General features: G+C 47.7%; 2 protein-coding genes across 2 annotated transcripts in view; both read left to right on the forward strand.

Moving 5' to 3' along the window:
• Window positions 1-8,336, forward strand: part of LOC311107830 (uncharacterized protein) — a 33,886-nt gene extending 25,550 nt beyond the window's left edge. Inside the window, exon 4 of the mRNA XM_084150394.1 lies at window positions 6,312-8,336. Coding sequence (XP_084006520.1) covers window positions 6,312-7,307 — 996 coding nt within the window. The 3' untranslated portion in view covers window positions 7,308-8,336. The remainder of the gene's footprint in view (window positions 1-6,311) is intronic.
• A 5,042-nt stretch (window positions 8,337-13,378) lies between these two features.
• Window positions 13,379-14,276, forward strand: part of LOC311107474 (tetraspanin-17-like) — a 45,415-nt gene continuing 44,517 nt past the window's right edge. The window contains exon 1 of the mRNA XM_084149970.1: window positions 13,379-13,925. Within this exon, the coding sequence (XP_084006096.1) occupies window positions 13,827-13,925 (99 nt within the window). The 5' untranslated portion in view covers window positions 13,379-13,826. The remainder of the gene's footprint in view (window positions 13,926-14,276) is intronic.

Raw genomic sequence — 14,276 nt, forward strand, 5'->3', positions numbered from 1 at the left:
CAGGACAATGACCCAACACACCTCCAGGCTGTGGAAGGGCTATTTTACCAAGAAGGAGAGTGATGGAGTGCTGCATCAGATGACTTGGCCTCCTCAATCCCCCGACCTCAACCCAATTGAGATGGTTTGGGATGAGTCGGATGGCAGAGTGAAGGAAAAGCAGCCAACAAGTGCTCAGCATATGTGGGACCTCCTTTAAGACTGTTGGAAAAGCATTCCAGGTGAAGCTGGTTGAGAGAATGCCAAGAGTGTGCAAAGCTGTCATCAAGGCAAAGGGTGGCTATTTGAAGAATCTCAAATATAAAATATATTTTGATTTGTTTAACACTTTTTTGGTTACTACATTACATTTACATTTACATTATTTAGCAGACGCTCTTATCCAGAGCGACTTACATTTACATTTTACATTTTCGTCATTTAGCAGACGCTCTTATCCAGAGCGACTTACAAATTGGTGCATTCACCTTATGATAGCCAGTGGGACAACCACTTTACCATTTTTTTATTTGTATTTGTATTAATTTTTTTGAGTTGGGATAAGGGGGGGGGGGGGGGGGGGTAGAAGGATTACTTTATCCTATCCCAGGTATTCCTTAAAGAGGTGGGGTTTCAAGTGTCTCCGGAAGGTGGTGAGTGACTCCGCTGTCCTGGCGTCGTGAGGGAGCTTGTTCCACCATTGGGGTGCCAGAGCAGCGAACAGTTTTGACTGGGCTGAGTGGGAACTGTGCTTCCGAAGAGGTAGGGGGGCCAGCAGGCCAGAGGTGGATGAACGCAATGCCCTCGTTTGGGTGTAGGGACTGATCAGAGCCTGAAGGTATGGAGGTGCCGTTCCCCTCACAGCTCCGTAGGCAAGCACCATGGTCTTGTAGCAGATGCAAGCTTCAACTGGAAGCCAGTGGAGTGTGCGGAGGAGCGGGGTGACGTGAGAGAACTTGGGAAGGTTGAACACCAGACGGGCTGCGGCGTTCTGGATGAGTTGTAGGGGTTTAATGGCACATACAGGGAGCCCAGCCAACAGCGAGTTGCAGTAATCCAGACGGGAGATGGCAAGTGCCTGGATTAGGCCCTGTGCCGCTTCCTGTGTAAGGCAGGGTCGTACTCTGCGAATGTTGTAGAGCATGAACCTACAGGATCGGGTCACCGCCTTGATGTTAGCGGAGAACGACAGGGTGTTGTCCAGGGTCACGCCAAGGCTCTTCGCACTCTGGGAGGAGGACACAACGGAGTTGTCAACCGTGATGGCGAGATCATGGAACGGGCAGTCCTTCCCCGGGAGGAAGAGAAGCTCCGTCTTGCCGAGGATCAGCTTGAGGTGGTGATCCGTCATCCACACTGATATGTCTGCCAGACATGCAGAGATGCGATTCGCCACCTGGTTATCAGAAGGGGGAAAGGAGAAGATTAATTGTGTGCCGTCTGCGTAGCAATGATAGGAGAGACCACGTGAGGATATGACAGAGCCAAGTGACTTGGTGTATAGCGAGAATAGGAGAGGGCCTAGAACTGAGCCCTGGGGGACACCAGTGGTGAGAGCATGTGGTGCGGAGATAGATTCTCGCCACGCCACCTGGTAGGAGCGACCGGTCAGGTAGGACGCAATCCAAGAGTGAGCCGCGCCGGAGATGCCCAACTCGGAGAGGGTGGAGAGGAGGATCTGATGGTTCACAGTATCAAAGGCAGCAGATAGGTCTAGAAGGACGAGAGCAGAGGAGAGAGAGTTAGCTTTAGCAGTGCGGAGAGCCTCCGTGACACAGAGAAGAGCAGTCTCAGTTGAATGACCAGTCTTGAAACCTGACTGGTTTGGATCAAGAAGGTAATTCTGAGAGAGATAGCAAGAGAGTAGGCTAAAGACGGCACGCTCAATAATTTTGGAGAGAAAAGAAAGAAGGGATACTGGTCTGTAGTTGTTGACATCGGAGGGATCGAGTGTAGGTTTTTTGAGAAGGTGTGCAACTCTCGCTCTCTTGAAGACGGAAGGGACATGGCCAGCGGTCAAGAATGAGTTGATGAGGGAGGTGAGGTAAGGGAGAAGGTCTCCGGAAATGGTCTGGAGAAGAGAGGAGGGGATAGGGTCAAGCGGGCAGGTTGTTGGGCGGCCGGCCGTCACAAGTCGCAAGATTTCATCTGGAGAGAGAGGGGAGAAAGAAGTCAAAGCATAGGGTAGGGCAGTGTGAGCAGGACCAGCAGTGTCATTTGACTTAACAAACGAGGATCGGATGTCGTCAACCTTATTTTCAAAATGGAGGGAGGAGGGGGGAGGGGGAGGAGGATTCAGCAGGGAGGAGAAGGTGGCAAAGAGCTTCCTAGGGTTAGAGGCAGATGCTTGGAATTTAGAGTGGTAGAAAGTGGCTTCAGCAGCAGAAACAGAGGAAGAAAATGTAGAGAGGAGGGAGTGAAAAGATACCAGGTCCGCAGGGAGTCTAGTTTTCCTCCATTTCCGTTCTGTGAGTTCGCAATGAGTCGTCAAGCCACGGAGCAGGAGGGGAGGACCGAGCCGGCCGGGAGGATAGGGGACATAGAGAGTCAAAGGATGCAGAAAGGGAGGAGAGGAGGGTTGAGGAGGCAGAATCGGGAGATTGGAGGGAGAAGGATTGAGCAGAGGGAAGAGATGATAGGATGGAAGAGGAGAGAGTAGCGAGAGAGAGAGAGCGAAGGTTGCAACGGCGCATTACCATCTGAGTAGGGGCAGAGTGAGTAGTGTTGGAGGAGAGCGAGAGAGAAAAGGATACAAAGTAGTGGTCGGAGACTTGGAGGGGAGTTGCAGTGAGATTAGTAGAAGAACAGCATCTAGTAAAGATGAGGTCAAGCGTATTGCCTGCCTTGTGAGTAGGGGGGGACGGTGAGAGGGTGAGGTCAAAAGAGGAGAGGAGTGGAAAGAAGGAGGCAGAGAGAAATTAGTCAAAGGTAGACGTTGGGAGGTTAAAGTCACCCAGAACTGTGAGGGGTGAGCCATCCTCAGGAAAGGAACTTATCAAGGCGTCAAGCTCATTGATGAACTCTCCAAGGGAACCTGGAGGGCGATAAATGATAAGGATGTTAAGCTTGAATGGGCTAGTGACTGTGACAGCATGGAATTCAAATGAGGAGATAGACAGATGGGTCAGGGGAGAAAGAGAGAATGTCCACTTGGGAGAGATGAGGATTCCTGTGCCACCACCCCGCTGACCAAATGCTCTCGGGGTATGCGAGAACACATGGTCAGACGAGGAGAGAGCAGTAGGAGTAGCAGTGTTTTCTGTGGTAATCCATGTTTCCGTCAGCGCCAAGAAGTCGAGGGACTGGAGGGTAGCATAGGCTGAGATGAACTCTGCCTTGTTGGTCACAGAACGGCAGTTCCAGAGGCTGCCGGAGACCTGGAACTCCACGTGGGTTGTGCGTGCAGGGACCACCAGGTTAGAGTGGCAGCAGCCACGCGGTGTGAGGCGTTTGTATAGCCTGTGCGGAGAGGAGAGAACAGGGATAGACAGACACATAGTTGACAGGCTACAGAAAATGGCTACAATAATGCAAAGGAGATCGGAATGAAATTAACTAAACATCTGGGAAAGCGAGAGAGCGGGGCCTCCCTCACTTACGTTTCACTGAAACACCCAAAACACTACATGATTCCATATGTGTTATTGCATAGTTCTGATGTCTTCACTATTATTCTACAACGTAAAAAAAGTACAAATAAAGACAATCCCTTGAATGAGTAGGTGTGTCCAAACTTTTGACTAGTACTGTATATTTATATTCTGGACTCTGACATTGCTCTTTCTGATATGTCTTAATTTCTTGTACTTTTAAAAAAATCGTTTGGATTATGTGTGTATTTTTATTGTAATGCTAGATATTACTGCACTGTTGGAGCTGGAAACATAAGCATTTCGCGGCACCTGCGATAACATCTGCAAAACTGTGTACGTGACCAATAAACTTTGAGTGGTCTAAGGCTGTGCCACTAGAGATCCTGGTTCGAGTCCAGTCTTGTAACAGCAGATCTACATTACCAAGCTCTTCAGGAGCCTATGGAACAGCAGACCTACCAAGCTCTTCAGGAGGCTAGGGAACAGCAGACCTACCAAGCTCTTCAGGAGGCTAGGGAACAGCAGACCTACCAAGCTCTTCAGGAGGCTAGGGAACAGCAGACCTACCAAGCTCTTCAGGAGCCTAGGGAACAGCAGACCTACCAAGCTCTTCAGGAGGCTAGGGAACAGCAGACCTACCAAGCTCTTCAGGAGGCTAGGGAACAGCAGACCTACCAAGCTCTTCAGGAGGCTAGGGAACAGCAGACCTACCAAGCTCTTCAGGAGCCTAGGGAACAGCAGACCTACCAAGCTCTTCAGGAGCCTAGGGAACAGCAGACCTACCAAGCTCTTCAGGAGCCTAGGGAACAGCAGACCTACCAAGCTCTTCAGGAGCCTAGGGAACAGCAGACCTACCAAGCTCTTCAGGAGCCTAGGGAACAGCAGACCTACCAAGCTCTTCAGGAGCCTAGGGAACAGCAGACCTACCAAGCTCTTCAGGAGGCTAGGGAACAGCAGACCTACCAAGCTCTTCAGGAGCCTAGGGAACAGCAGACCTACCAAGCACTTCAAGAGCCTAGGGAACAGCAGACCTACCAAGCTCTTCAGGAGCCTAGGGAACAGCAGATCTACCAAGCTCTTCAGGAGGCTAGGGAACAGCAGACCTACCAAGCTCTTCAGGAGCCTAGGGAACAGCAGACCTACCAAGCTCTTCAGGAGGTTAGGGAACAGCAGACCTACCAAGCTCTTCAGGAGCCTAGGGAACAGCAGACCTACCAAGCTCTTCAGGAGGCTAGGGAACAGCAGACCTACCAAGCTCTTCAGGAGGCTAGGGAACAGCAGACCTACCAAGCTCTTCAGGAGCCTAGGGAACAGCAGACCTACCAAGCTCTTCAGGAGGTTAGGGAACAGCAGACCTACCAAGCTCTTCAGGAGGCTAGGGAACAGCAGACCTACCAAGCTCTTCAGGAGCCTAGGGAACAGCAGACCTACCAAGCTCTTCAGGAGGCTAGGGAACAGCAGACCTACCAAGCTCTTCAGGAGGTTAGGGAACAGCAGACCTACCAAGCTCTTCAGGAGCCTAGGGAACAGCAGACCTACCAAGCTCTTCAGGAGCCTAGGGAACAGCAGACCTACCAAGCTCTTCAGGAGGCTAGGGAACAGCAGACCTACCAAGCTCTTCAGGAGGCTAGGGAACAGCAGACCTACCAAGCTCTTCAGGAGCCTAGGGAACAGCAGACCTACCAAGCTCTTCAGGAGGCTAGGGAACAGCAGACCTACCAAGCTCTTCAGGAGCCTAGGGAACAGCAGACCTACCAAGCTCTTCAGGAGCCTAGGGAACAGCAGACCTACCAAGCTCTTCAGGAGCCTAGGGAACAGCAGACCTACCAAGCTCTTCAGGAGGCTAGGGAACAGCAGACCTACCAAGCTCTTCAGGAGCCTAGGGAACGGCAGACCTACCAAGCTCTTCAGGAGGCTAGGGAACAGCAGACCTACCAAGCTCTTCAGGAGGCTAGGGAACAGCAGACCTACCAAGCTCTTCAGGAGGCTAGGGAACAGCAGACCTACCAAGCTCTTCAGGAGCCTAGGGAACAGCAGACCTAACAAGCTCTTCAGGAGGCTAGGGAACAGCAGACCTACCAAGCTCTTCAGGAGGCTAGGGAACAGCAGACCTACCAAGCTCTTCAGGAGCCTAGGGAACAGCAGACCTACCAAGCTCTTCAGGAGCCTAGGGAACAGCAGACCTACCAAGCTCTTCAGGAGGCTAGGGAACAGCAGACCTACCAAGCTCTTCAGGAGGCTAGGGAACAGCAGACCTACCAAGCTCTTCAGGAGCCTAGGGAACAGCAGACCTACCAAGCTCTTCAGGAGGCTAGGGAACAGCAGACCTACCAAGCTCTTCAGGAGGCTAGGGAACAGCAGATCTACCAAGCTCTTCAGGAGCCTAGGGAACAGCAGATCTACAGTACCAACCTCTCTACTCTAGTTTAACATTATCATAGTGTCTCACATTCATGTCTCTTTACCCTAGTTTAACATTATCATAGTGTCTCTTTACCCTAGTTTAACATTATCAAATTGTCTCTTTACCCTAGTTTAACATTATCATAGTGTCTTACATTCATGTCGCTTTACCCTAGTTTAACATTATCATAGTGTCTATTTACCCTGGTTTAACATTATCATAGTGTCTCTTTACCCTGGTTTGACATTATCATAGTGTCTCTTTACCCTAGTTTAAACATTATCATAGTGTCTCTTTACTTTCACGTCTTTTTACTCTTTATTCTGTCTCCACAGACGAGGAAGGATTCCCCTCCGACCCTGACCCCCACCACCACCCCCACCCCCACCCCCACCCCCACTCCCACTCCCACCAGGACACCGCAGTTCAGCCGTCGGTTCAGCAGCCCAGAGGGACCCCTCACCCACAGTGGGGTCTGGTCCCCAACCCCCCAGACCACCATCACCTCCTCCTCCTCTTCCAGGCCCCTCCACCAGGTGACGGCCACCTCCACAGCCACCTCCCCTTTCTCCCCACCCTGGGAGACGAGGTGCAAGTCCCCCGCGGTGGTCAACCAGACCACCAAACCCTTCTCCACAGCCTCTTTATCCAGGCCTAAACCATCCACTGCCACCTCACCTATATCGCCTAGATCTCCCTGGGGGTCCCGCTGTCAATCCCCTAACATCAACCAGACAACCAAGCCTTTCTCCACCACCATCTCCAACTCTTCCTCCTCCAGACCCTCTCACCCAGGCACCATCACCTCTCCTCTCTCCCCCTCACCCCTGTCCCCTCCCTGGGGTTCCAGATGCCAGTCTCCCATCGTCAGCCCCAGCCCAAACAACTCCAAGGCAAACCATCGCCTGTTAGCCAAGAACATCATCAATGCGGCCAAACGTAAAAACAGCCCGTCCCCAGGTGCTCTGAGCGGCCACAATCTCCCAATCTCCCCACTAGGTGGCAACACCACCCACCAGCATCACCAGGGCTACGACCACCAGCACCACCACAGCAGCAGCAGCTCCAAACCCCCCTTCAGTCCCTACCAGTCCAGGGCCATGGGGTGCCAGTCTCCCCACTTCGCCAGCCCTCCTCCCACCCCTACAGGGGTGATCCGGTCCCCAGTAAGGCTCTACAACACCAGGTCCCTCACTGACTCGGATGCTTCGGTGGAGTCGGAGGACTCTGGGCTGAGGTCTCCAGGACTGCAGCGTACCCACAACACCTGTCCCCGGGGCTGGGGCGGCAGCCTGAGGGTGAAGAGGGGCAGTGTTGGCACCGACCTATAGGGGGAGCCGGGGAGAGAGGGTCAGGAGAAAGGACCATTGAGCTTGCCCAATAAGAGAAAAGAAAACAGACAGGACATTGATAAAGAGACTGGTGGGTTTTGGGCAATTCTTAAATTCATTGACGTATAGGAGCATCTAAGATGGAGGGCCAGCTCAGCGCTTGCCCCACAGGTGAGATATGGAAAGGACTTTGAAAGGAACTGACCTTGTGTGTTTGTTGCTTTGGAGCATCCAGGAGTAAGGGACAATAATGTTTGACCACACAGTAAAGAACCTGATGCCCTTATGTTGACCACAGAGTAAATAACCTGCTGCCCTTACAACACAGCTGGGACGTAGAAGCAACCCGTCTGGTGATTCTAAAGTCCAGTAAAACCCACTGATTTGGCTGGCTGGCTATAGAAGAGTCCAGGACCATCAAGCTCAGAGCAAGCTCAACAGTGGGATTACTGAGAGGAGCTTGGAGGGACAATTCACTGTTTCCTCTGCCTCTCATTCTTACATCTTATAACATACTTTATACATTTAGGAAATTGAAGGGACTCTAAAATACAAAATGACTTGTCTGCATCTTTAGATATGGACCTTGTAATTGAAAAACAAAATGTGTTGTTGTATTCAGGCATTGCCGAAATGTAAAACTAGCTTACTTGCATTTGACTATGACAAGAGTTCCTTGAATAATCAAATTATTACAGTAGCTTACTTATGTTTACTTTAAAAAAAAAAGTTTATTCTAATTTGTACCAAAAAAAAGCATACGAGCTAGAGAAAAATACCAAAGACAATATCTGGAATGATGCAGTGTTTTCAGAAACAGTGTTACACTTTTTCTCCCCCACATAAGAAATGTATAATGTGATGTCGTAGATAGGCTTTTGCAGATATTTTGTATATATATTGTTTTAATGTTGCTGGGTATACATTGGAGTAGAAAGGAATGCAGTTAAACCATAGGTTGACATGATGTTTGCAGGTCTGACACAGGTCAAACTGGAGAGAGAGAGAGAGAGAGAGAGAGAGAGAGAGAGAGAGAGAGAGAGAGAGAGAGAGAGAGAGAGAGAGAGAGAGAGAGAGAGAGAGAGAGAGAGAGAGAGAGAGAGAGAGAGAGAGAGAGAGAGAGAGAGAGAGAGAGAGAGAGAGAGAGAGAGAGAGAGAGAGAGAGAGAGAGAGAGAGAGAGAGAGAGAGAGAGAGAGAGAGAGAGAGACCGTATTCTAAATGACACCCTGTTCCCTATATAGTGCACTACTTTTGACCCAAGCCTTATGGGCCCTGCTCAAAAGTAGTGCACTAAAATAGGGAACATAGTGCCATTTAGGACGCGCTGACAGAGTATTGATGGGTCAGTTTCAGGACCGTAGTAGCAGTGGTGGCTACGGGGAGGCAGGTAGCTTAGTGGGTAAGAGCGTTGTGCCAGTAACCGAAAGGTCGCTGGTTCTAATCCCCGAGCCCACTAGGTGAAAAATCTGTCGATGTGCCCTTGAGCAAGGCACTTAACCCTAATTGCTCCTGTAAGTCGCTCTGGATAAGAGCGTCTGCTAAATGACCAATTATTTTATTATTAGGTATAGGAGTTTGTAAATATAACATTATAGCTTACTGGACTACGCTTTCATCAACAAATCCCTTCGAAAGTTGACGTGATAGTTATTCGATGATGAAAAACCAAGACGGACTATACTCTTCACTCTGAATGAGCATGTTATGATAGAATGGGTACAGTCAGAGCCATATAGTTACACGAGACGTTGTATAGATATGGCTCTGGTTACAGTGTAGTTTCTCTACCGTTCCATAACCTTACCATGCAAAGGATCGAGGAACATTTGACGTTACTGTGGTCTTGATGACATCACAAATGGCCAAAAAAAAACTTACACTACAGTACAGTGTACCCTTTTTAATGAACAGGGGAGAAGAAAAAAAAAAGCTTCTTTACCTATCGCAGTGCAATAATACATCTGTCACCTATATGTACTGTATATACAGTTACTGTATGTTGTTTTATGTACTGCTTTGTTTCAAATGAATGTACAGATTGGCAGGTAGAAAGGTAGAAGAGAGAGAGACAGAGACAGAGTGTTGACTTTTGAGAAAGTTTGTGTAGGTTTATGTGTTAACCAATGGGACACAATGTTACCGTTTCTAATACTGATATGTCGACTGTCCGGCACCAACAACAAACTAACAATGGCCGGGGACATCAAATACAGCACGTAGAAATAATACATTCTGAGAGATCTATAGGAAACCAAGGGTTGTCGTCACTAATGTTGTAGAGACAAACATCTGTGTGTACCACAACGATGATGACGATCAAGGTAGCCAATAGGAAAGATTCATAAAAAGAGGCATTCCACAAGAGATGGTTGAGAGAATGTTGCAGTCAGACGTGAGGTTGGGATCGAGGTTGGGATCGGACGATAGGAGTAGGGTTTGTTTTTTTTATGACCAAACTCTTGCTGAAGCAAGGCCTGTATTATGCATACAATACTCTACATGCACATGCACATTTCAGTTTGCTTTAGATTTTGTATTTGATCAAGTTTCACTTGATTTTGCACTTCTTTGATTCATTCCATATTCCTGTGGCTCACAGTATTGGACTGACTTTGATTGGCTGAAACAGGTGTCGTTCACACAGAAACCTCACGCTTCTCCATAATCGGCATAGTAACAGTAAGACCGCCGCCACACACTAAAACGCAACACACTACAATAGCCTGTTTATGTTATACAGTAAAAACTATTATCAGTAAATGTAACCGTTGCACTGCAACCCTCTGGAGGCGTTGTATTTCAAGGCAGGGGGTCACCAAGGCCACCGACATCATTCCAACATCTCTCCCTCCGCCCCGTAGTGGATCACATGGAGGATCACAAACAGAGCAGGACCACAGGAGTGGGTCTATCCTTGTCCCCTAACACGTAGGACTCGACGGGACTGCTGCATCAGCAGATTACTGACTAGTCACACGTGGGCTGTATTCATTAGACGCCAAACGGAAAGAAAAAGGGACTGAAACAGGAAGGGACTACCTGAGCTTGTCCAATAAGGATTTGTTTTCCTTTGCACAGCATTTTTCTACAGTGTGCCCTAATGAATACGACCCTGACAGGACTCTGACTGACAGGGACACCTGGTATTATGGTGATTTGGCACCTTGGGTAAGCAGGAATAACCTTCTCACTGTCACGGCTGCGTCTTAAATAGCACCCTATTCACTATGAGTAAACACATTTAGCTGGTTGGTTTCCCTTGTCACAGCGAAGGTTGTTGTCAGAACATTCACAACAAGAAAGGATGAAATGCAAAACTTCCAAGTGCTACGAACGGGAGAAACCATTGATATCACAGGGGAGGGGGGATAAAGTGGCATTTCAGGTGTTAGCCACTCTAGGTATCAGCCTTGAGTAAACCCCCCTCCCCTGTGATATCAATGGTTTCTCCCGTTCGTAGCACTTGGAAGTTTTGCATTTCATCAACACAGGATGGTTATGTCCCAATCCCAAGTGTTGATTGTAATTAGTTCTTTAATATAATGTATTTTAACAAGAGGGGGAGATTTCTTGTGTTCGAAAAAAAAAAAAAGGATATGTTTTATTGGTAATACGACTAACAACCAATGATTTTGCGTGTATCAACAATATGTCTCATGTACCCCGCCTTAATTCTGTCTTATTTAAATAAGTGAAAACAAAACGAATTAAAATTGATGACACTAATTATATCAATGTTGTGTCTGTGGTCTCTTTCCCCCCTCAGCTCACAAATACACTTCAGTTACATTACAACAGTAAGAAGGGCCTGTGTAGATGTTGTAGAGGCTAATGGATATCACGTGAGAATAGTCAACAAGGGTCTATGTGTTCTATGGTAAATAATGAACCACGTGGAAGGTGTGTCCCACGGCACGTTAGCGGAGGGCCTATGTAGATGTTGTAAAAGCTCATCTTGGATATTTCAACAGGAAGAAAACAATGTACATTTTAGCAGACGCTCTTATCCAGAGCGACTTACAGTTAGTGAGTGCATAAATTTTTTCATACTGGCCCCCCCCGTGGGAATCGAACCCACAACCCTGGCGTTGCGAGCGCCATGCTCTACCAACTGAGCTACAGTGTACATGGCTAACCATGGAATACCTAAATTCATGGTGTTCTGTCATGATACATGATGCTACTCAGGGTGCCATGGTTGTGGTCCTCTGTAGCTCAGCTGGTAGAGCACGGCGCTTGTAACGCCAAGGTAGTGGGTTCGATCCCCGGGACCACCCCATACACAAAAAATGTATGCACGCATGACTGTAAGTCGCTTTGGATAAAAGCGTCTGCTAAATGGCATATTATTATGGTTATTTTCCATGCTCGTAGTCTTTGATAGTATGTGACAGGGGAAAAGGACTATAACGACACAATCATTTAATGCAGCACAGCAGCAGCCACCAAGGGAACATCAATACAGATAGCAGCTAACAAGCAAACACAGTCTGTCAGGCAGACCTCTGGGCTTCGGAGTCCCCTCATCTATCTCACTGGTGTCTGTAAGAGATACTCTGTCTCCCATCTCATATGGTACCCTATTCCGTAAATAGTGCACTACTTTTGACCCACGGCCCATAGGTATCTGGTCAAAATTAGTGCACTATGTAGAGAGTAGAGAGTGGCATTTTGGGACGCAACTCTCTCCCATCTCACAACATGACGACCAGCTATATTGATTCTAGAGTTTAACGTCTACTGGCTTTATTCACATAAACATGAACTATGCAATAAGTTAGCCTCAGGTAATCCTAGTCCAGGGTTCTTCCATTCCGGTCCTGGAGGGCCGAAACACCTCTGTTTTTCATTTACATTTTAGTCATTTAGCAGACGCTCTTATCCAGAGCGACTTACAGTTAGTGATTACATTTTTTTTTTTTATACTGGCCCCCCGTGGGAATCGAACCCACAACCCTGGCGTTGCAAACGCCATGCTCTACCAACTGAGCTACATCCCTGCCGGCCATTCCCTCCCCTACCCTGGACGACGCTGGGCCAATTGTGCGCCGCCCAGTCGCAGCCGGCTCCGACAGAGCCTGGATTCGAACCAGGATCTCTAGTGGCACAGCTAGCACTGCGATGCAGTGCCTTAGACCACTGCGCCACTCAGGAGTCCTCTCCTTCTAATTAGGGGCTAATTCAGACCTGTGACACCAGGTGAGTGCAATTAACTACCAGGTAGAAATAAAAAACTGAAGTGTTTCGGCCCTCCAGGACCGGAATGGAAGAACCCTGGCCTAGAGTATTGATGTATCTATTTTGATAACCCATTTTGTCATGAGAACATAGCCAGACAGAAGCTACATATCATCTTGGGGATACTGACTGATTGAAATCTATTTGATATAAGATACTGAAGTAGCCTACATATAGGGCAGCTATACACACGTAAATGAAGGAGGATAATTATTGGTGATTTACAGCCATGCATAGACTGCCACCTGTAGGACTAAAGAGGGGAGTTTTAAAGACCAGTATCTCCACCTGTAGTAATCTAACATAACACCAGGTGGCAGTACAACACAGGATAGATATGGACACTGGACAGGTCTAGAATCACTGATATAGCCTGGCTGACGCAACCCACGTGACTCACAGCGCTTGGAAAGCTGTGACACACTGGTCTGGAAAAGAGGCTGTTTGTTAATGCAATATTCGCTCAGAAATTGAGCGACGGGTTTGATTGGTTTTCCCAAATGTTTTTTTTCCCCCCTCATTGGTTGAGACTGGGGCTGTGTGTGTGTGAGTGTTTGACTGAGAAAAGACACAGAGAATAGTCAACCAGTAAAATCACAGCTCCCTTCATTTTAGACACATTGTGCCACAACATCCAAGGGCCATTCCAGACTGAAGTCAGCAGGACTTCGAGAGTTAGGTGTTAGCCAGACTATCACTGATAAGCCTACAGCCACAGCACATTGATACAGCACAATCTGTCCCAGCAGTGTTAGCGAATGGCTCCAATAGAGGTCGCTGTAGAAAATCATCTTCCAGACATTTAGCTAGATAGATGGGTTTCCTCAGGCTCAGTGTAAATGTCAGCGAGGGTTGTTGTGAACAAGAAAGGTGAAACGCAAAACAATCAAATGCTGCGAACGGGAGAAATCGACCGTATATCAATAAAACAAGCATTGCTTGGATTTATCTTTCAACTATCTGTTTAGTTAGGGAGAGTATACGTTCAACCGCAGATGAATGTATATTTTGTTGACACATCCAAAGTGCTTCTGGATCTGTTGTTCACTAGGAAGCTAACATTAGCTAGCCTAACTAGATGGCGATGTGTTTGTGATTTGGCTGGCTGGCTGGCTGGCTAGCTGATTGTTTCAAGTTGTTTTATGGAGCTAGGTAGCCTGTGTGCTACAAAAATAGTAGCTAGTTTGTCACTGCCGTGATTGTAGGTTAGCTAACAAGCTAACGAACCGGTGGAGCTACATTGTTACTGTAACTAGCTAGCTAGCCTTGACGTTTACACGATGAGTAACGTTAGCAATGGAAAACACCAGCTTTTTAAAGGAGCCGAAGTGAGCTGCTGTGTCAAATACTTGTTGTTTGGATTTAACATCATATTCTGGGTAAGTAGCTAACATTTGTATTTCACACATGCATGTATTTCTTCTAAACAAGAGTGTTTCTAGTGCTGCCCGAAAGAGACCAAGGAGAGAGCAGCTAAACAAGTATCGTTAGCTACTTATTATTATTATTATTATTATTAGTTAGTTATCCTTCAAACTACATTCAGATATTCTTTATGAACAATCCTAAAATACTGCACAGTAAGTTAGTCCCTGACGTTTGCTTCCCAACACTGAGTGATTTGTTGATTTTGAAACTGTCAATATTCCCATTTCCTCTGTAGCTTTATGAAAAAACAGTTGTTTGATTAGTTATTATTTAGTAAATTACACTGTGGCCAGTGATTTAAT

Source organism: Coregonus lavaretus, assembly GCF_964263955.1.
Source record: "Coregonus lavaretus genome assembly, chromosome: 32".
Taxonomy (NCBI): domain Eukaryota; kingdom Metazoa; phylum Chordata; class Actinopteri; order Salmoniformes; family Salmonidae; genus Coregonus; species Coregonus lavaretus.